The 24,011-nt window shown below is 40.6% G+C and overlaps 1 protein-coding gene across 1 annotated transcript in view; it reads right to left on the bottom strand.

Annotated features, from left to right (window-relative positions):
• LOC138756744 (reelin domain-containing protein 1-like) overlaps window positions 1–24,011 on the bottom strand; it is a 59,432-nt gene that overhangs the window by 2,291 nt on the left and 33,130 nt on the right. Inside the window, exons 2-7 of the mRNA XM_069923129.1 lie at window positions 19,527–19,749; window positions 9,632–9,854; window positions 8,575–8,747; window positions 3,787–4,069; window positions 2,474–2,549; window positions 235–279 (exon numbers count right to left, since the gene is read on the bottom strand). Of these exons, the coding sequence (XP_069779230.1) occupies window positions 235–279; window positions 2,474–2,549; window positions 3,787–4,069; window positions 8,575–8,747; window positions 9,632–9,854; window positions 19,527–19,749 (1,023 nt within the window). The remainder of the gene's footprint in view (window positions 1–234; window positions 280–2,473; window positions 2,550–3,786; window positions 4,070–8,574; window positions 8,748–9,631; window positions 9,855–19,526; window positions 19,750–24,011) is intronic.

Raw genomic sequence — 24,011 nt, 5'->3', positions numbered from 1 at the left:
TCCTAGTTGCTTTCTGCATTTTCCAGCTTGTCAGACAACTGGTAAGCCTGGCTCATTTGGCCACATCACAGTTTATCTTTATGCACAAAACACAACATGCAGACAGGTAATTCACCCCAATCAGTGCTCATGTACACAAACATGCCTCCACTATTTTTTTGGACATAGTGACAGAAAACGCTTGTGCCACACAAATGACAGACAAGACATACTTTGGCATTCTACGGCAATTACCTTTGCCAAGTTTTCCTTCACCAACACCATAGAAGCACCATTGATCTGGAAAACCATGAAACCATGAAAAAGACTTTAACTATACAACCCAAAGAATTTATAAAGCTTAGTTGCTCCTCCTTATTGTCCGAGTCAGGAAGGAAGCAGGAGAAAGTGACACTTCATGTGTCTGGTCCAATGTCTGTGAGTTTGGCAGATTGCTCTGATTGCAGCCCTAGATCAGAAACCTTTGAGGATAATTTTTTGGAGAAGATAGCATTGCGACACAGTTGGATTTTATGCTGATGTGATGAAGGTGCTTCCATGACTTGAGCCCAACATTGATGAACGAACTTAACATTTTTCAAGCATGATGTGTGACCGAGGGGATTTTGCAGGAGATGGTATTCCCATTTGCTTGTTGCCCTTGTCATTCCAGGCAGCAGACGTCATGGGTCTTTAAGGTGCTGATAGAATGTCCTTGGCAAGTAAGGAAGTTTAGGAAATGCTCCAGTAGTGGAGGACAGTCGAAGAGTGTCAGTCAAGTAAGCTCTCTTTCCCTGGACTATTCAATGGTTTTTGCAATTTATATAATCCAGGAAAATGGAAATAATATTTTATTCTCAACATTTCTTTCTTTTAGATGGTAGAAAGGCTTTGGAGAATCAAGATGTCAGTCATTTCTTGCAGGATACTGAGCCTCTAACTTACTCATGCAGCCAAGATATAACGTCCAGATCAATGGTGCTTCTATGGTGTTGGTGAAGGAGAACGTGGCAAAGGTAATTGCCGTAGAATGCCAAAGTATGCCTTGTCTGTCATTTGTGTGGCACAAGCGTTTTCTGTCACTATGTCCAATACCTTGTCTATACCTTGCTCTATGCAAGCATTAGCTGTTTCATTGGCTGAAGGTTTGTGATTGGAATTGAACACTGTGCAATCATAATGAGTATCCACACCTGATCATGTAATGGAAGGGAAGTCATTGCTGAAGTAGCCAAGGTTGAGCCAAGACACTGTGCTGAAAGGCAAGTTTTGACAGGAAGTGAGCACTCTACATGTTGTGGCCCACTTCCAAGTATCATTGTTACCTTACCCTCCACAGGCACAAAAATAGGTATAAAAGAGAGTTATACAAAGGCTAGTAACTAGTGCAAAGACTTTTTATTTAGAAAAAAGCCTTGACACCAAGATGTTGAGTCAATTCTCTGCCATGGCTAGTGCTTCTTTTAACTGTTCTCTTAACCTTGGATTCATTCTTCCTTAAACAAGTTTTAAAACAAAAGCCAATTTGTCTAGAAGAAGCATCAAATGGACTACAATTTTAAACTAATTTTTGACAATGAATGTTCCCTTCTCTGTTCTCATCATATCATTCAATGTGTTTCTGTTCTACTAGCCGTAGGGTAGCAGATGCTGTTGTGAGTATAGTCTGTTCCATCCAGCAGTCCCGTCCCACCATGCCTGCTTTGTGGGGAGTTCTTGACCTTTCATTCAGCCAGCAGCCATTTTAGCTGAGAGTTATCAATTATCATTGTGCACAGATTAAGGAAAATTTTCTTAACATATGAAGCTTCAAAAAATGGTTTTCCGTGGATTTGCGAAAAACATAATTAATCCACCCATTTCTGAAAAATTGAATAATATTAGAAGCTTGATTTAACATCATCTTGGAGGTCACTGGCCACTTACCCTTCAATGCCTCTTCAGTGGCACGTTAACACTAACACCAATTGATGCTGATTCTTTGCAGCAGCATTTGATGCTTATATTTTTTGGTCTGTGAGCTCAACCATTGGTCCCATTATTCCGCAGCTTGCAGAACAAATGATCATATGATTTAAATTATTATGATCAAAGGTTCACAGAGTTCACTGATCCATCAAGTTGAAGGCCAGTATAAACAGTCATTTAGCTGGTTAGGTATCCTTAGAAAACTTTAGAGCTCAAATGGAAGCTAAATTTGCTCAAGCTTTGCATGTTTTGATTATTGCTATATCAAGATTATTGCATAAGATTTTTTTCCTTCCTCACAGCCCAACTCCAGCCAAAAAAAATCATTTGAACCCTTATTCTCCATACTTATATATTTGTTAGTTAACGCAGGTTTACGTTGATCCACGAGGTGTCCTTTCTCATACCAAGTTTGGAATTCAACAATCCAGCACTGCAGAGTTTAGCACATTAGATCAATAAATGTATAATCTATAAAATATAATGTTGTTACAACAACCAATGTGAAAATTAAATATAAACTTACTTGTTCAATGTTACTGCAATTGAGACTGGATAGAGAAAGCAGATTGAATTCATTCTCCGTATTCAGAATATTATTGCTATAATGTAAAATTGTGAGAAATGAATGAATTTTGAAGTGTTATTCAAAAAATATCTTCAGTTGCATAGAATGTCCCCAAATCCCTTATTCTCTCTTTAGAAGTCCATTCCCACCTTTTAAGTTACACAGAGCAAAATCACAACACAGATCTCAGTTCTTTTTTTCTCCTCTCAGTGCAGTTTGCTTCCTCCCTGATTTCTTTCTTTCTTCTTTCTTTTCTTTGGCTTGGCTTCGCGGACGAAGATTTATGGAGGGGTATGTCCACGTCTGCTGCAGGCTCGTTGGTGACTGACAAGTCCGATGCGGGACAGGCAGGCATGGTTGCAGCAGTTGCAAGGGAAAATTGGTTGGTTGGGGTTGGGTGTTGGGTTTTTCCTCCTTTGTCTTTTGTCAGTGAGGTGGGCTCTGCGGTCTTCTTCAAAGGAGGTTGCTGCCCGCCGAACTGTGAGGCATCAAGATGCATGGTTGGAGGCGATATCAGCCCACTGGCGGTGGTCAATGTGGCAGGCACCAAGAGATTTCTTTAAGCAGTCCTTGTACCTCTTCTTTGGTGCACCTCTGCCTCGGTGGCCAGTGGAGATCTCGCCATAGAACACGATCTTGGGAAGGCAATGGTCCTCCATTCTGGAGACGTGACCCACCCAACGCAGTTGGGTCTTTAGCAGCGTGGATTCGATGCTTGGGGACTCTGCCAGCTCGAGTACTTCGATGTTGGTGATGAAGTCATTCCAATGAATGTTGAGGATGGAGCGGAGGCAGTGCTGATGGAAGCGTCCCAAAAATGTCCATTGTAAATGAAACTCCTTGTAATACCGTGCTCTGAGTCATCTGCTGAATGATTTCCAAGATTTATTCCATTATTTCCTTCCACAATGCTGATGAACAAATCAAACATCAATCGGCAGCTTAGATTTCAGCTCTTATGTACTCCTCAAATTGGAGAGCCGTCAGCATCACTCAGAAGCCTTTATTCCAAAAATCAAAAGTAGCTTTTAACTTCTCGTAATGATAGATTCCAATATAGAAACGGAAATAGCATAATAATGTTGTATTTTAAAACAAGGATTTGGAGACCATTGGATATTCTAGAGGCAAAGATGAAGTCCATGATGGCACAAAGTCTGCTTATGGATCAATGCAGCATACATTTTATGCATGAGAGGTACCCCATAATGTAATTTATGTAAATATTTATCTGCATTTGAAGGGAAATGCTAAAACAGGACTGGATTTACCTTTCCGTAGCCGTGAGCTCCAAGGTTTTCAGTAGAAAGCTGTTAGCAGTTGACAAGAGTGCAGTCATTTTCCTTCTGTCTATGGAATTCATGGATGGTTGCAGAAGGCTATCATTTTCACCCAGAACCAAGGTGGACTGTTCACTTGCAAGGCTGTGATCTACTTTGGGCAAATTGTTGTCCACATATGTAGCCTGTGATCTGAAGGACTGTTCCTTGGTGGTTTGTAGTGTCTGTGAAAATTCCTGCCTCATCTGTGTAATTGATTGAGGACTGATGAAGTCTGCAAATTTCAGATATGGTAAAATGGACACTGCATTTACCAGATAGAAATACACATTTTATTAATAATTGATAGTCAGTGTCTCAAACCTCCAAAAGAGCAGAAAGAAACAAACGTGTGTTATTTGAACTGACCTTGGTGGAAGCATCATGCTCCCAACAAGATCAAATCTTTAATTACTTATTATGTAATTATGTTCCCCAGATGAAGAGTTAAATATTGGTACTTAAATATATGTTCTTCCCACCTTTTCATGACAGGTTCATTTTTTTCACACTTCAGGAAAGTATTGTGTTAATTTATGTCTAATAAATCCCTGGCATGGGATTTTGGAAAAGGATGGGATAGATCACTGTACACATGTTCTTCCCATAGTGTGTTCTGTACAAAACAGGAAACTTTACATAATATGTCTGATTTAAGATGGAAATTATACTATTCAGATCTGAACTTTACTATCCCTGACTTTTTTTTTCCAACCTTTAATTTGTAATCAGCCAGATAAAGGGGATAGAGAGAAAAAAAGGGCAAAACAAGAGGGACTTGTTCTACTGATCTCTTTTAGAAGAGTCAACCTTAGTACGATTTGGAAACAACGTCTCCTCCTCACTGATTTGTAACATATGCGCACCCCAAGGATGCCTACTTAGCCCACTACTTTACTCGTTATACACTCGTGACTGTGTGGCCAGGAACAATTCCAATGCTATCTACAAGTTTGCCGATGACACCACAGTTGTCATCAGAATCACAAATGGCAATAAGGAAGCAAACAGGAGGGAGATAGATCAGTTTGTTGAATGGTGTAACAACAACCTTGCACTCATCATTAACAAAACCAAGGAAGTCAGGGGAACACAACCCAGTCCTCATTGAGGGTTCAGTAGTGGAGAGAGTCAAGAACTTCAAATTCCTGGGTGTCAACATCTCCAAGGTTCTGTTCTGGAGCCTTATGCTCCCAGCTCGTCAGCAGCTATACTTTGTGAGGTACTTGAAGGGATTTGGTATGTAACCAAAAACTCTCAAAAACTTCTACAGGTGTACCGTGGAGAGCATTCTGGCTGGTTGCATCACTACCTGATATGGAAGTGTCATCTCTCAGGACAAAAATAAACTCCAGAGAGTTGTTAACTCAGCCTGCGACACCACAGGCACCAGACTTCACTCCACTGAGGCACCTACATGAGGCGGTGTCTTAAAAAGGCAGCCTCTATCCTCAAAGACCCCCACCACCCAGGCCATGCCCTCTTCATTCTGCTACCATGGAGAAAAAGGTACAGGAGCCTAAAGACGAGTACTCAGCAATGTAAGAACAGTTTCTTCCCCGCTGCCATCAGGTTCCTGAATAATCAATGAACTTCTCGTGCACTATTATTTTAATTTTTTTTAATTTATGGTATTGTTGTAAGATGGCTATAATGTGAATGTTTGCTCTATGACGCTGCCGCAAAAACATCAAATTTCATGACTTGTTCATGACAATAAATTCTGATGCTGATCATTTTTTAATTAATGCCTATTAGCTTTGGCTCACATTCAAATAAAGAGATGCACAAATGTCTAATGAAGGAAAACTGCTGATAACAAATTAAAGGTTGTGAAAAGATCTCGATCAGTGAAGAAAAATTGTCATGGGGATGATATAAAAAAACATTTTTGGTTCCTGCTTTATAACTTCATTAATTTCAATGGGTCGCGGACGAAGATTTATGGAGGGGGTAAATGTCCACGTCAGCTGCAGGCTCGTTTGTGGCTGACAAGTCCGATGCGGGACAGGCAGACACGGTTGCAGCGGTTGCAGGGGAAAATTGGTTGGTTGGGGTTGGGTGTTGGGTTTTTCCTCCTTTGCCTTTTGTCAGTGAGGTGGGCTCTGCGGTCTTCTTCAAAGGAGGTTGCTGCCCGCCAAACTGTGAGGCGCCAAGATGCACGGTTTGAGGCGATATCAGCCCACTGGCGGTGGTCAATGTGGCAGGCACCAAGAGATTTCTTTAGGCAGTCCTTGTACCTTTTCTTTGGTGCACCTCTGTCACGGTGGCCAGTGGAGAGCTCGCCATATAACACGATCTTGGGAAGGCGATGGTCCTCCATTCTGGAGACGTGACTCACCCAGCGCAGCTGGATCTTCAGCAGCGTGGACTCAATGCTGTCGACCTCTGCCATCTCGAGTACTTCGACGTTAGGGATGAAAGCGCTCCAATGAATGTTGAGGATGGAGCGGAGACAACGCTGGTGGAAGCGTTCTAGGAGCCGTAGGTGATGCCGGTAGAGGACCCATGATTCGGAGCCGAACAGGAGTGTGGGTATGACAACGGCTCTGTATACGCTTATCTTTGTGAGGTTATTCAGTTGGTTGTTTTTCCAGACTCTTTTGTGTAGTCTTCCAAAGGCGCTATTTGCCTTGGCGAGTCTGTTGTCTATCTCGTTGTCGATCCTTGCATCTGATGAAATGGTGCAGCCGAGATAGGTAAACTGGTTGACTGTTTTGAGTTTTGTGTGCCCGATGGAGATGTGGGGGGGCTGGTAGTCATGGTGGGGAGCTGGCTGATGGAGGACCTCAGTTTTCTTCAGGCTGACTTCCACGCCAAATATTTTGGCAGTTTCCGCAAAACAGGACGTCAAGGGCATCGAGTCCACGCTGCTGAAGATCCAGCTGCGCTGGGTGGGTCACGTCTCCAGAATGGAGGACCATCGCCTTCCCAAGATCGTGTTATATGGCGAGCTCTCCACTGGCCACCGTGACAGAGGTGCACCAAAGAAAAGGTACAAGGACTGCCTAAAGAAATCTCTTGGTGCCTGCCACATTGACCACCGCCAGTGGGCTGATATCGCCTCAAACCGTGCATCTTGGCGCCTCACAGTTTGGCGGGCAGCAATCTCCTTTGAAGAAGACCGCAGAGCCCACCTCACTGACAAAAGGCAAAGGAGGAAAAACCCAACACCCAACCCCAACCAACCAATTTTCCCCTGCAACCGCTGCAACCGTGTCTGCCTGTCCCGCATCGGACTTGTCAGCCACAAACGAGCCTGCAGCTGACGTGGACATTTACCCCTTCCATAAATCTTCGTCCGCGAAGCCAAGCCAAAGAAAAAAAAAAGAATTTCAATGGGCACAATGAATAAATTTTGGACTGAAAAGACAAGTCAAAACAAGAAATACTTTCAAGACCCATCTCAGACAGAGAGTTCTAAACAAAATACGATTGGAACATGTGCAATATAGTTCTTAACACATGTGACAAATCAAACGTTCCTTTGCTTGTAAATCATGGGATAACCTAACTCAAGCAATAGATTATATTGTCATATCCTGCCCTAACACAAGTAAAGGTATCTTTGAGATGAACATCTTCAGTAACAAAGCTATACAGTGGGATATGAGCTCACTTTGTAAATTTTGCTCAAGCTATATGGAAGAAGAATGGAAAATATTGAATTTGGGTTGCATAATGTTGAAAAAGACAGCATTTTTGCAGTTCAATTTCTGGGGAATCTTTATTGATAAGTTGTGAAGTTCCTCAAACAGAAACCTTTGATAAATGAATGTTACACAACTGTGACATTGGCAAATACATCATAGCGAAGTATGGAATTATGATAGGAATTAAAGTGTTTTGCAGTGATGTACTGCTGTGTACTTTGAGGGTCTATCATTCATGTCTGTGCATATTACAAAACTGACAGATCATAAAGACAGTCAGAATGGAATTGTGGTTGAGAAAAACATCACATTCAACCAGTCAAATTAGAATGACAAGATCTTAATTTCCTCACAGCTTTTCAGCTTTTCATTGTGTTTCTCTTGCATCCTCTTCCAAACAAGTGCCAGTGTTGCTAAGAATCTAAGGAGGGAGCCTCCATTATGCATCATGCCAGACATATCCCACAGATGAGTTTTGGTTAAAGGCTTATCATTCATCCATAATGTTTTTCCTCAGCATGTTGACAGGAGTTTATTTAAACGGAGCAAAAGGAAGAGGAAATGAAGCTGTGATTGTAGTAAAAATATAGAAATGCTGGACGAACTCAATGGGTCTCGTAACGTCCATAGGAGGTAAAGATAGAGAACCGATGTTTCAGACCTGAGCCCTTCAAGATAACCCTGAAATCTTGGTTATATATCTTTATGTCCTATGGATGCTGCAAAACCTGCTGGATTCCTCTGGCATTTTTGTGTTTTTACTAAAAGGAAGAGGAATATCTCTGCCAAAAATAAATAGGGAAAGGTCTAACTCTTTACTCTCAGTAACGAATATCCTGCCAAGAAAGGTACATTGCAGAATTCTATGTTTCAAAACCACCCCAATTTGTTTCTTATTTCCAGAGGAAATGTTTGCTTATTGTTAATAGAATTTCAGTCTCAGGTTACAGTCACTAATGGAAGAATTGGCGACAAAATGTTTTAACTTTATTAGCTAAAAGGCCCCAGAATTTGTTGGCTTAATAAAGCAATATCAATACAATTCTCAATAATTATTACAATGATAGGAGTAAAATGCATTATATACCTTCAGAAAATATAGTCATTCTTGCCATTGTATTATTATCTTTTACTGATGCCTGGAGTGTTTCCATTAATTCCTCATTTTTTGTCAACATAGAATCATTTTTTGTTTGATCAGAAATAAGACCAGACTCAATCCTACTCCAGTATATGAAGTATGACTGGACAGCTGAAACACTGTAGGTTAGATAAAATAAGGCAGTGATTAGATGGAAATCTGAAATAAAAACAGAAATTGCTGGAAATGCACAACAGATCAGCCAATATCCATACAGAGAGAAATGGGGTCTAGAGTTAATGGCCTTCCATCAGAATTGAAAAGGAATTAAAACTTGAAACAAGTTTTAAAGGGCAGAGAAAAAAGAATAGAGAGAAGAAAGACTAAAAGAGATGGAAATAATGTGATATTTTTCAGGTAATATCAATGAAGCATTGGCCACACACACATCAGGCCTAGCAGATCTTACCTGAAATTTTAAACTAGTAGCTTCTACTATGAATTTTTCTTCAACATTTCAATTTATCCCCATATTCTCTCTTAATCACTTCATCCCCTTCTTTCAAAGTCCTTTGAAAACCAACCAAACTGGGAAATCTGAATGGAATGATATTTCAAGCATGTGTTGGAATGTCATGGACATTGGAAAGCTCTCTGCATTGATCATAATCCCTGCTAGGTAATTCCCAAATTTTCTGATTTTTAGAGCAATGTCAACTATTCCATTTCCCTTTTTTTTCATCCCCTTCCAATCAACCTGGCGGCAACATTTGCCATTAATGGCTTGAAGTTAAGGACTGCCCTGGGCAAGTTTGTTCCAGGACAATTTCAGTACAGTCTCTCCACCTGCATTAGATTATTCCCAAAAAATATAGTGACAGATGGAAGATGAATTTGCATTTTTGTTTAATTTGCATGAACAACCTGAAGTGTGAGTTAACCCTTTCCTTCTTAGGGTTGCTGAACTTCTCCAGCATGATTGTCTATGCACCCTTTCCCCACTTTTGCAAATTCCCTTGTGTAGTTTTGAATGTTGTATACATTAGATTAAAAATACAATTACAAAAATTTGATGTCTCCAGTAAGTTGGTCTGGTGCTTTCCAGACGAAGGAGAGGTTTCTCTTTAGTGATTTGTCCGAGTGGGTTACGGTATCGCCATCCTCGAAACACTTCAGTAGTTTTGACCCAGAGGAAATGAGAATGAATGTTCCAGCCACTTGGTCATCAGTGACGCGCCGAGCTTGTATCAGGAAACCCATGAAGTCTCGTGCACTCCTTACAGTCACTGTGAAGCATGAGAGACGAACAGCAGTAATGCACTTTAGGGAAGAATTCCTGCTCTTCCCAGAGCTATAAATCTTTCCAGGCACATCACAAATTTGTTTTATTTCCTTCCCTCCTCTGAATTTCCCTGGGAGATCCATAGCTAGCTAGATGAGGAAGTGAGGGAGTCAACTGCTCAGATGCTATTCCCAATCGAGCCAAAGTGCTGAGAGCTTTTGATGAGTTAGAGAAAAATGTATGCTCAGTTCTTCATATGGATACTGCTTCAATTTATGTTTGCCTTGCTTAACAAGTGCAATAATTGAAGTCCATTCATAAGTAGATGGATATTCTTTTTTTCATCCTGCCTGCAGACCAAAATTGAGATTCTTGCTCCCTTTTACCTTATTCCATTCAGGCTCCTTCCACAACCTCACTGCCCCAAAAGCCCTCCATTATCTCCTCGCCAAAATAATCTTTGATACAACCATCCTTTTCTGCTCCTGTCACAATGCTAACCTTTCTGTTTTCCCAAAGTTTCTTGATTGTGCTGTAACTTCCCAGCTCCAAGCCCATCTTTTCCTGCCTGATGTTCCTGTGTGAATCCGACCTCCCGTAGATACCCAAACTGCCACAATCAAATAAAGAATTCCAAGGATTCCTTTCTTTCAAATGGTAAATGATATATAATCCCTCCTCAAAAGTTTAACGAGGTTGAATACACCTTTATCCTCTCTCCCCCTTCATCTACTTTAGTGGATTTCCCCAATGTTTCTTCGGGTTGTACTTGTATAATCAGATGATAATAAACTTGAACCTAAACTGTGTATGTCCGCTTCTAATAATCTGAATGAAGACAACGGCTTCACTTGCCAGCCGTTGAACATCTGAAGGAGCTTTCCTCATCCTACCCCTCTCAGTGTGGTCAGTTTCTCTAAAGTTGTCAAAAACATGCAATTCTACCTATATCTCAGAGTTTAATCCTGCAATTTGCTATGCCTCTCCAACATCAAAATTGAGGATGACTTGCAATCCTTCTGAATGGACATGAGGAAGGGTAAAGCATCAACTTCTGACTCCACAAAAAGAAAACAACTGTTAATGGTGATACCAATATTGTCCTATGAAAATATTAAAGTTGAACCACCCTACACAGCAACCGGCCATTAAATTGAAACTAGAACTGTACTTCAAAGTTCACATCTATCCTTTTTCAAGGACTTTCCCTCTACCAGTGTAGTTCCATGCAACTTGATTCCAACTGCAAATGGCTCCTCTCCCTGCCCCTCCTCCCCACTATTTCATTCAGGTGACTCGCTACATTTTTCTCATATCTTGAGGAAGGGCTCAGGTCCAAAGCGTTGATTATGTATAAAATATGCTGGATGACCTGCTGAGTTTCTCCAGTATCGTGTTTTTACTCTGACTGCATTGTTTCTTTTCTCAAATTCTCTTACAGCTTACACTCAGACTTAGAAATCTACTAGTTTTCAGAAACATCTAAAATGATCACATTTTAAATAAATAATTAAAATTTTTGAAATTATACAGTTTTTTAATGGAAATTTTGTTAGCTACATATATAAAAAGTTAAATATGTGAAACTGAAGTGAAATAGATATTTAAAAATAACTTACCTTTCCCTCTGCATTTTGCAGTGCATGTGCAGAAGTCATGCACTTAGCCTTTGTATTTCTAAATGCCAGCTCTGGCAGCAACCATCGTGATCCTTCCAAAAATATATTTCTGACTCACTTCCACATGGGACTTTGGAAGTTACTCTTCATTTAGGATGGAATTCCACCTTACACCTGCTCATTAAGAATGACTTTGCCAAGAATATAAGACTGCTTGGCTTGAGTCCTGAAGGTTGTTAGTCAGCACAAACTTCTCTGTTCTGGCAATCCACAGAAGTTCGAAGTTTAATATTGTTTCTCTAGGCAATCTATTCGAACAACTCAGATATGTATAAATCTTAAACAATTCTGATTTGAAAGTATTTTAAGTTTCTTGAGTTCCTCCTTGCAATGTACCATACACTCAAGATCAACTGATGGAACCATAGTGTTAGAAATTAATGTAGAATTTTTATCCAAATCTCCTCATCAGACAAAATATCTGTATCATTTTTTCATCACAGAATACCCTTGTACATACAGTATTATTACTCTTGTGCTCTACCCTGATTTGTGTAACCAAAGATGACATTTCCTATTTTAGGCTTAAATCTCTGCTTCACATGTTTAGAAATCATATATCAGAAGCATTATCTTTCCATTATGTGAAATCTCCCATTGGTTTTTATCCACTTAGGTTACATTACTCACACAATTATTTATTAAATTGCATCTACCACTATAAAGTCTAGCTCATTTAAAATTCTGCTGCCCACATCGAATTCAATATCAAATCCCATGATATCTATCCTCACAGACCTTCACTTTCTTCACCTCCCTTAGGTAAATTTAAAATACTTACTTTCATGCATAAATCTCTCCATGATTTTGCCTGTCCCTACTTTTGTGATCTCCTGTGGCCTTTAAATCTCTTCAAATCCTTTACCTGAATTGTTAATAGCTCTGGTAAAGGTGTTTTAAACTGTGGCATTGGGGAATCAGTGAATATATCAATGAAGGACATTGCACTGCAATTTTCAGTACCTCATAAGTCCTAAGGCATTGTGCACTCCAGAACAGGTCTTAAGCACTGAAAGTCCTTTCAATTCTCCATTTCATCACTGTGGAACTCAAAAAGGAAATCAAGTTTTATTTATATCCAGTCCACATTATGGGTAAGGAAGGATGGGGGCTGCACTTGTAAGAGCATCAATCAGATCATATTAGGTCACAGAAGGTCAAGCATGGTCATTGGGGAGAGGGGAGAGATCATAGTCAGTTGCAGGAGAATGTTAAGATAAATATCAGGACTAGATGTTTAGAGTGAGGTTGAGCTGGCAGTTTGTGGAAGAGTTAGTCATGTGGATGGGAGGCCAGTGATCAGTGTTAGGAGCAGAGAAAGGTTTCTATGGACCTGATGGAGTGCAGCTGTGAGTTATTAAAGCAGATATAACATAGGTGGGCTTGCAGTGCCCTGGGATAGATTCAAGAGTCAGCAAACCAAAAACTCATCATCATTGTGAAATAATAATTTTGTGCAAATGACACAAATACAGATAAATGGAAGTCTATTTTATTTTATTTAAGAATTTTAAAACCACATCAATGTATACATATTCAATGAAGCTACAAGAGAAAAATTATATATGTGGTGTATATATACACATATATATATACATGTATAAATAAAATCCCCTCTTCCCCTTCTTTACTCCACCTACCCAGCCACCCACCCTCCCCTTCAGAATATACCAAAAGAAAAAAAGAAGAAAGTTTGGAGAATGTAAAAAAAACCCCGCACTATTAACAATAATGGATCTGGGGATGACCAACAAGATGGGATTTCAGAGAGTCCTTCAAATTTTCAAACCAACATATGGGCTCCATATTTTCAAAAAAATTATATTTATAATGTAAATTATGTTATTTTCTCAAATGAAATACAACTATGCAATTCAGTATGCCATCTCTCCATCCCTAAATCTGTATCTGATTTCCAAGTAATGGCTATGCACTTCCTAGAAACAGCTAAAGCAAGTCATAAAAATTCAATTTGATACATAATTAATCTTAATTTAGGTCTAACCATTTTAATATTACTTAAAAAAAAAACATCAGATTCTGTGGGAGTTTAACCCCTAATATCTTTTTCCAAAAAATTCCATACCTTTAACCAAAAAGGTTTACTCTAGGACACTTCACAGTAGAAAGCAAAAATGAACCAACTTCCTGATCATATCTAAAGCATAAATCTAATAATACTGGATTCAATTTTTTAACATTTTTGATGAGTTAAGTATAATTATATTAAACCAATGTAAACCTAACATTAATAATTTTCACCATATTTTCTTTACATTATTGCATTAAATCATTTCATTCCTTTCATCTATTTAAATCTACCTCCCATGTTAATTGTAATTTATGAATTCCTAACTTATGGGTTCTTTTTGAAGTAATTTGTACATCACCAAAGAAGACATTCAAACCACCCTTACAAATCAATCATTGTTAGTTCATTCTGTCCAGGTAATTTCAAGCTAGGATCTAATTTGTAAACCAAGGAAGCTTTAACCTGATTATAACAGAAAAAAATATTATTTGGGATATTAAATTAATTCATTTGTTCAAAGGTAATAAATCTGCCATCTTCAAAACAATCTTTGATTTTCTTAATCCCCATTCTGCTCCAAATCTTCAAAATTTGATAATCCATAGAAAAAGGAAGAAGTCTATTTTGATAAATGGAATTTAAAATTGTTAATAGGAAATAGAGACATGCTTGTTTTGAAACATCTGATTGAATTATAGAGTAAAATAGATTATGAAATAGGTGGAAAAGGTCTGATTTCTTGAAAAATGCCTTTATATAAAGATACATGGAAATCTTGAATGAAATATCACCAACAGTGTGTGCATGACGTCTGTGGTAGGTAAATTGATGGAAAGCATTTTTAGAGATAATATATATGTATATGGAGGGACAGGGTCTGATCAGGGACACTCAACACAGATTTGTGCGTGGAAGGTTGTGTTTGACCAATCTTGTTGAATTTTTTGAAGCGGTGACTAGGAATGTTGATAGGGTAAAGCAGTGGATGTTGTCTATATGGACTTCAGTAAGGCCTCTGATGAGGTTCCGCATGGGAGGTTAGTTAGGAAGGCTAAGTCCTTGGGTATTAATTTGGAGATAGTCAAATGGATTCAACAGTGACTGTTGAAGGTGCCAGAGAGTAGTAGTAGATAATTGTTTGTCAGGATGGAGGCCGGTGACAAGCGGTGCACCTCAGGGTTCAGTATTGGGACCATTGCTGTTTGTCATATATATATTAATGATCTGGAGGATGGGGCAGTAAATTGGATTAGTAAATATGCAGATGATACTAAAATAGAGGGAATTGTGGATGATGAGGTTTTTCAAAGATTGCAGAGGGATTTAAACTGCTTAGAGGAGTGGGCAGAAAGATGGCAGATGGAGTTTAATGCAGATAAGTGCGAGGTGCTTCATTTTGGAAAAAATAATCAAAGCAAGACATATGTGGTAAATGGGAGGGCATTGAAGAATGCAGTGGAGCAGAAAGATCTAGGAATAACAGTGCATTGTTCCCTGAAGGTAGGAGCGCATGTGGATAGGATGAAGAAGGCCTTTAGTGTGCTTGCCTATATAAATCAGTGCATAGAATATAGGAGTTGGGAAGTAATGATGAAACTGTACAAGGCATTGGTGAGGCCAAATTTAGAGTACTGTGTGCAGCTCTGGTCACCAATTTATAGGAAGGATATTAACAAGGTAGAGAGAGTGCAGAGAAGATTTACAAAAATGTTGCCTGGGTTTCAGCATCTGGAATACAAGGAGAGATTGAGCAAATTAGGTCTTTATTCCTTGGAACGTAGAAGGTTGAGAGGGGATTCGATAGAGGTGTTTAAGATAATGAGAGGGATAGATAGAGTTTATGTGGAAAGGCTTTTCCCAATGAGAGTAGGAGAGATGGTTGAGCGTTGATGGGCAAAGGTTTAGGAGTAACATGAGGGGGAACTTCTTTACTCAGAGAGTGGTTACTGTGTGGAATGGGCTTGCAGGAAAGGTGGTGGAGGCAGGGTCAATTTTGTCATTTAAGAAAGAGTTGGATAAGTATATGGATGGGAGGGGGATGGAGGGATATGGGCAGAGTGCTAGTAAGTGGGATTAGAGGAGGGTACTTGGATCAGTGTGGACTAGAAGGGCCAAATTGGCCTGTTTCCGTGCGGTAATTGTTATATGGTTATATGATTTTCCTTTCCAAATGACTTTTGTTCTTGTAATTGTAATTGCCTGATTGACAAATGCAAGAGCACTGCTTCTCAACCATTTTAAAAAACTTTTTCCTTTTCTTGCCACAGACCACCTATAACAAACCTATGGACCACAAGTTGAGAAGTACTAGCCAAGAGCATAAAAATTTGGCAGACTTCAAATGTTTTATTTTTTTCCTTCATCTAAAACCCACACTTTGGAAGTTCCTCTCTAAAAATGGTTCTTCCTTTATAATCCCCTCTAATTTAGATTTATTTGAGAAAGATTTTTATCACATCACTGAATATTTCATTTGAATTGTTACTTCTGGAAAGTGCCCACATTGAGGACACCATGCAAACAGAAGACAGCGGTGTTCTGTTTCCTTGGTCTCTACCTATGCCATATCCCGGACCCAATCAGTTACAGATAAAACCTGTTTAACTCCAGGTATCTTTAAGTGACAGCCTGTAAATGAAAAGGATTAGATTGTTGTCAAATCCATCTCCACAAAAAGCCAATAACTTAATTTCAGTGTCATTTAAAGTCAATATGCTCCCAATCTATTCATTCGGCAAAGGGCTGGCTTACTTGCCATGAAATCGCTGATATTACGTCGAGTCCTTCACCTATACTGTCTGAAATTTGAAATTGATTACAATATTTCCAAGTCAGCTATCTACACCTAGTGGCATCAAATCAGTATTGCACAGGATTTCCTCAAAGCAAAATACATAATTAAAATACTTAACATCTCACCTGCTAATTACCTTTACACTTCTTAATTATTTATCAAATGATTTATTGTTGGTGAAGCTGATTCAGGAATGTATTAAGGAATTTAATGAAGACCTTCATCGTACCATTTGCTGCAGATCAATGTTCTGTATTTTGAAGATATGTGTGACAATACACTTTAGCCTTCCCTGCTGTTAAAACTGAAATAAACCTTTTCAATTCACTGTGATGGAGATTTCAGGGTGCAGCTAACATTTTTTTTTCCTTTTCAGTCTAATGCTTGATGGGCTATTGTGGTCATTTAATTGAATGTGATGCTCTTAATCCACCTATGTATAAATAAACTGCTGCTTCCCTCAAACCCTGAAGCGTATGTGCTGGGCATCTATGCGACAGGCAGCAGCTGCCTGGCTGCTTTGATGCTGCAAAATCCCAGGGAAAGGGTAATCAAATGTGAGTGGAAGGGATCCATGCCTGTAACTGAGCACAAAAGAGTCCTTCCAAAGAAGCCAGGGAGTGATGTCAAGGCACTTCAAGGGAAGGATCTAAAATGTCAAAATCTAAGAGGTTAGGAACATAGGAACAGGAGTATGCCAAAAATGGCCCATCGAGCCTGCTCCACCATTCAATTCGATCATGGCTGATCTAATTTATGACCTAACTCCACCTACCTGCCTTCTCCCCATATCCCCTAATTCCTCTATCATGTAAAATTCCCATCCCCTTCAACGAGCATCCCAACCTGCTAGAACCTACACTCCCCTTCACAGATTCCATCAAATGCAATTGCATTGAAGCCAAATAATTTCACTGAAAGCCCCATTTGCAGCCCCGGGCTTCCTGTCATTAAATCCCATGCTCTGCCATGTCAGAAAGGGTCCCCAGGTGACAATGGAAGCACCTGAAACTGCAGCTCAGAGAGACTGAGCAGATGAAAGGTGCTTTTTTTGATTCTGGTTCATGTTTGGAATCTGGTTTAGTTATATAAATGGGGGGGGGTGGGGGAGGGAGGAACCCCATGGTTCACGGTTCTGGGTGTAAGACGAATTTAATATTTTGTCCTATTAGCAGAGGAGATGTCAAAATTTCCACTCTCAGATTCCTGCATTGGCAGATATTTCCCTCCACTCACTGGTGAGTATCTCATTCTGGCTGGGACAACTACTGGAACCATGACAGTCATGCAAGGCCATTTGGAGGTCACTTTTGACATGCTGGTCAATAATGACACAGAAACTCTAACTGTCAAGGAAGATAAGCTTTTTAATGTTATGGATTTTTTAATTTCAAAAAAGACTTTTTCTTGTTTACTGTGCCTAAAGTTTTTATAAGTTTAATTTCATTTAACAGCAAAGATGCCTGCCTTTGTGCAGCCAGTTTCCCATTGATTAAAGGATTCTAAGGCTTACATTTCTGGGCAAATATTATCAAAATGTCAGCCACACTTCTACTAACTCATTGATATATTCCTGTCTGCAAGTTAGTTCCTAACCATCAACCTCAAGGCTAATTTTATATGAACTGCTAACCTTTTAATCTTGCTCCCTTTGTTTGCCTAAATCATAGATCTACAGTATATTTCCAATTTACATATTCTCACACATAATGAAAAGTGAGAGACTCCTTGTGAAACCCAACTGTGTACATTCTACAAGTCACTAAAAAGTCTATTGACTGGAACACTTTGCTTGTTGTCATTCAATTGATTTTAGATAGATATATTGAATAATCCAGCAGGAAGGATAATTAAGATAAAATATTTGGTTTGTTCAGAAAAGGCAGAATGATGCATTGTAAGAGTTGAGGTAGTAATGGAATCAATTTAATTTGGTTAGTATTACTTTCTTCTCGATACTCCATCTCCCAGATTTGCACATTCTCATGTAATTATTTACATTCCCTTGTATATTATTTTGCTTCCTTTGCACCTACTTTTGGATCATCAGTAAGTTTAACTACAATACACTAGAGGCCTTTACCTATGTCATTAATATAAATTGTAAATTGTTGAGGTCCCAGCATTGATCTCTCTAACACCTTTCTCTTGTCAACGTTAAAATTTTCTATTTGTCCCAACTTACTGTTTCCCGTTAGCTGGTCAATCTTTGTGCATTCTTGTTTATGAAATGCAAATACAGTACATTTTCTGTTTCCTCTTTATCCACCCCATCTCTAATAAATTTGTCAAACTCAATATCCTTCTCATAAAATTTACATTGACTTTGCTTAATTGTGTTATGATTTTCTGATTGTCCGACTATTGCATTCTTACTGATGAATTTCACCACTTTCCCAATGACAGACGGTAATATAAAAACATAAGAAATAGGAGCAGGAGAAGGACCATCTGACCTATTGCGTCTGCGCAGCCATAAAACAAGATCATTGCTGATCTGACTGTGGACTCAGCTCCTTATATCCATCTTTTTCTCGTCACTCTTAATTCCTCTATTCTTCAAAAATCTACAGTATCTACCAGTGTCTTGTGTCTTAAATGCATTCAATTAGACAACCTTTACTGCTTCCTTGGGAGAGAATTTCACAGATTTGCTCCTGTCTGGGAGGAACTATTCCTCCTTATCTCTGTTATAAGTCCACTCTTCTAAAGCTTGAGACTGTGTTCTCTGATTCTAGTTTCACCCGCCAGTAGAAACAACCTCCCTGCTTCTATCTATTCCAATCATAATTTTATATGTTTCTATAAGTTCCTCCCTCATCCTTCTAAACTCCAATGAGTATAGTCCTAGGCTACACAATCTCTACATTTTACTTCTGGAATTAACTTGGTGAACCTCCTCTGCACCACCTTCAAAGCCAAAGCTATATGAAAGGATAACTGGACAAGGGGTTCCTGTTTTCTCTCTCTCCCTTTTCTTGAACAGGGGAGGGGGGAGGTAGAGGTGTAATTACATTTATTGGTTTCAAATCCCCAGGTACCTTTACAGATCATACTAGTTATTTTACCATTACTAACAAAGCTTTCCCTTTCTCATCAAAAGAAGGCCGGAAGCCTCAGTAAGACATGTGTGTCCAAGAGCAACAGACACATATGATCAAAAGTCCTTACCTGGTACCTGGTCCCCAGGGAGGTAGGTAGATCCATTGGTGTGCACTGTGATGAAGCTGCTGCGTGGGTCCTGGGAGTGAGCACTGATGTGTTTTGGTTTCATATCCGCACAAGCAGAAGGACTTGCACCATGCGAAAATCCGCAGGTGAAGGGGATCAGGCAAAGAGAACCTATCATCCAGGCCTGCAGAACCTCCTGGCCTCTCAACAATTTCACTGTAATCTGTGTCAAAATAGGTCGGAAATATCAACTGAATAAAATAGAAACATCTAACCGAAACTTGAATTAAGAATCATCTCAGGATTGCACAACTTCTAACTAATGTCGTTCTATGGAAGCAGTCAGTCAGTAGCTGGTCTCAGATTCCCTCCTCCTCCAATGTAAGAGTGTTCTGTTACACAACTTTACTTAATAATGGATGAAAATTGATAACAATCCAAAGATTACTGCTGGTCCTACGTGCCAATGTTTACAGAAATAGAAGGTAGTGTGGCTGAAGTGAAGGTGCAGAAGGGAGAGCCTTCTGTCAAACATGAAATTGTGTAAATCAGAGGGGCTGCATCTCAACAGGGCAAATCTGATGTCTGAATCAGTAACAATGTTGAGGTAGTAATGGAATCAATTTAATTTGGTTAGTATTACTTTCTTCTTGATACTCCATCTCCCAGATTTGCACATTCTCATGTAATTATTTACATTCCCTTGTATATCATTTTGCTTCCTTTCACCTACTTTTGGATCATCAGTAAGTTTAACTACAATACACTAGGGGCCTTTACCTATGTCATTAATATAATCTGTAAATTGTTGAGGTCCCAGCATTGATCTCTCCACACTGACCGTCGATGCAGAGGCATGCCTAGAATGTCTGCTTAGTCCCCTGCTCTGTTCCCTCCACACCCATGACTGCGTAGCCATGATCGGCTCCGACTTGATCCACACTTCACTGATGACACCACCATTGCTGGCCAAGTTACTGGAAATCATGAATCAGAATACAAAGTGGAGATCAAGTATCTGGTTGACAGAATCACAACCTTGTTCTCAATCAATCACGTCAAGTTCAAAGAGATTATTGTTGATTTTAGGATGGAGAGGCTGTCTGGATTGATGGAAAGAGGTTGAGGGAGACAGAAGGTTCCTGGGAGTCCACATTTCAGAAGACCGCTCCTGGAGCCAGCACATTGAAGCAACCATGAAAAAGCCACACTAGCGCCTCTACTTTCTAAACAGTCTGAGGAGATTTGGCATGATGTCAAATACTCTATCAAACCTCCACGGGTGTACTGTAGAAAGTATACTTACTGGTGACATCTCAGATTGGTTTGGTAATTCGGCTGCCCAGAAACACAGAAGGCTCCAGAAGATAACAAACATAAGGCCATTTCATGTCAGGCCTATTCCTGGAGGCCAGCTACAAGCGTGGAGGGAAAACATAAAACTTACCTTTCAGACAGCAGCCCTAAAAGGCTGCTCCTGCACTGCATTCATATCGAGTGGTGCCTTGTAGTGCCCTCCAGATCCGATGGAGGTGGGGCGACTGGTTCCACAGTGCCACATGTCAAATACACAGCAGAGCAATGCCTGTCTTCCCTATCCATAATTCCCCACACAGCTGGAAGTGCTCTGTTTTTCCCAGAACAGTTCCATCTGTGTGGGGGATTATAAGTAGAGAAGACCACCATTGCTCAGCTGTGTTTTGAGCTAAAGAGAGGTCCCTGAAGGCCGAAGTGGCCCAGTGAGGCTATCACAGCCCACACTGGCCTCCCTTTGACGGCCCCCGCTGACTGTCCCTGCCCTGACAGCTCTCATTACCCCCCCCGCTGCCCTGATGGCTCCCACCGGCCCCCGCTGCCCTGATGGCTCCTGCCTGCCGTCCCTATTTTGAAGGGGTCATGGAGGGAGAGGAGTGAGAGGAGAAATGGGTCACGGGCTTGCAGCGGCTGTATATTCATGTGGGATGGTGGACCTCTGCGCACCGCGAATTATCCTTCACCGAGAAGGGTTGCGTTCGGTGCCTTGGAGCTAGCCACAGCACATTCAGAAAGGTAAGTCTCTCGACGCAAGGGAAGAGAACCTCTGCCTTTACAGTCGGGCATTTTCCTTGCTTGAAAGGGCCTATAGCCAGGACCATTACAGGCTCTGATCATGTGAAGCACAGTCTCAAAATGGCAGCCAACATCATAAAGGATCCCTCTCACCCTGGTCACAACCTTTTCTCACTGCGACCTTCAGGCACCTGAAGGCCACCAGGTCTATCCTCAGAAACAGTTTCTTTCCAACTGCGATTAGGCTCTTGAACCTCCTTTTGTTATACTAATCAGGGACTGCTTTGGCACGACAGTAGAACTGTATGTCTTTTTCTGCAGTAAGATAACAGCAAGTTTTTCATCTATTTTTGTGTACTTATATTTTAATTCAAGAAAGTAGTTGTATATAGAGTTTTGCAGTTTTTTTAACAAAGTTCTTTTTCAGCAGTGGCAGGTACCAATTTCAATGCATATATACATTGTGGAATTGTATGTCCTTCTGGGGACGTTTACTGGTGCCATTTGGAAAGTTTTAATTAACCTGCCAGAGAGTGAATTATAATTTCAGAAGTACAAGATGCAAAAGTTCATGCAGAATGGGGGTGGGGTTTGCAAGTGGCACTGGAAAGCAGTGAAAATGTACATCTTGGAAATAAAGTTGATGAATTGAGAACACAGATAAACCTTGTTCTGCAGTGGTTCACTGCACTCCTGCTTTCACTCTCCTGTTTCACCTTCCAAAACCAACCACTTAGTTGACATATCCCACCGTCAACTCAACACCTCTCCCAACCCTGCTCGTACACCTTCCTTGCTTCCTCAATTCCCACTTTAGCCCCCGATGATCCCTCCTTTCCCCGAGCTTCTTCTGTCCCGAGCTCAAACCGCTGCCATGTCTTCACTATTCCTTCTGACTCCCCCCTTTCCAATGCCGAACGATCTGCCCTCAGCACAGTCTCCCCCTTGTAGCTCTGCACCGACACTGATTTCTCTACCTGCAATGATACCGAGCTCTTTTCCTGCCACCTCTGCTTCTGCAGGCCTTTCTCTGACAAGATATTCCCAACCTTCACCCTCCGTAATGACCCTTTTCCCCGACTCCAAAGCCCCACCTCCTCTTGGAAACCCTTCTCTAGCCAAGTTTCCTGCTTTTGACCTATTCACTTCTAATTGTCAATGGGACTTCTTCAACCCCCTTACCCACACTAACCTCAGTTCACCCTGAAGATACAGCTCTCCACTCATTCCACTTCAACCCCAAGTTTACCATTAAACCTGCAGACATCAGAAGCATGATTGTGGGCCTGGTGAACTGACCTCCACCTTACAGAAATCAGCAGGACGACATGGTTGGCATATCAGTTAGTGCACCACCATTACAGCACCAGCGATCGCGGTCAGGGTTCAAATCCCATGCTGACTATAAGGAGTTTGTATCTTCTCCCTGTGTCTGTGTGGGTTTCTTCCAGGGGCTCAGGTTTCTTCCCTCCGTTCAAAACGTTCTGGACATTGCAGGTTAAATGGGTGTAATTGGGGCAGCACAGGCCCGTGGGCCGAAATGGCCTGTAATTATGTCTAAATTTTAAAAATTAATTTAAAAAAATAAATTTAAAATTTAAACTCAAACACCTCCTCATATCTATCCCCTAGACCAGGACTCCATAAACGGTCATCAGGATATTATCTCCCATATCATCACAATCTCTGCTTCCAGTTATGTCCCTGTCACCACTTCTAACCTGCCAGGTCTCTAATCCTGTATTGTTTGCTTAATCTCTTACACAAGATTCACAAGCAGGGCTGCCCTGGCAGGCCTACTGTTTCTGCCGGCACCTGCCCAACAGCGGTGGTACACCACTGGCCTACTGTAGGGGGCAACCACTGTACCCGCAGAAGAGCATGGGGACAACACCTGGCCGGGTGTCAATCAGTCGACCTGAATAGACCAAGCCCCACCCAATCGAGTATCAATTACCCTCCGGTATATAAACCTGACCTGGCCCTTCAAAGACACTCTCAGAGTTAACAGCAGCTCTCCTCACAGCTGGCTCTGTGGACGTTTATGTTGAATAAAGCCTGTTGTACAGTCTTTTGGTTTCTGTGTTTGCTTCTGACTGACAGCGCACCACACCGAATAATCCTATCTTCTCATAATTGGACTCTGTCTTGTTTCCCCTTCCCACTTATCTACCATCGCCTCATCTTCATTATGAATGTACAATCCCTATCCACATCTATTCCTTATCAAGATTCTCCCAAGTCCTTCCATTTCTTTCTTGAACACAGACCTGATCAGTTCCTCACTTCAAACACACTACAAACACATGTTCTCCCTTTGAAAATGCTTTCGATCCCTTCTATTTTCTCCTGCCTGGCTTCTGTTAACTCCATTGATGCTAGCTCTTGTACCCATGCAGAACTCAACAACTTCACCAACTTTTATCCCACATTTTA

This window comes from Narcine bancroftii, chromosome 3 (genome assembly GCF_036971445.1).
Source record: "Narcine bancroftii isolate sNarBan1 chromosome 3, sNarBan1.hap1, whole genome shotgun sequence".
Taxonomy (NCBI): Eukaryota; Metazoa; Chordata; class Chondrichthyes; order Torpediniformes; family Narcinidae; genus Narcine; species Narcine bancroftii.
The sequence above is the reverse complement of the archived record's forward strand: the minus strand, read 5'-3'. Positions and strand labels throughout refer to the sequence as shown.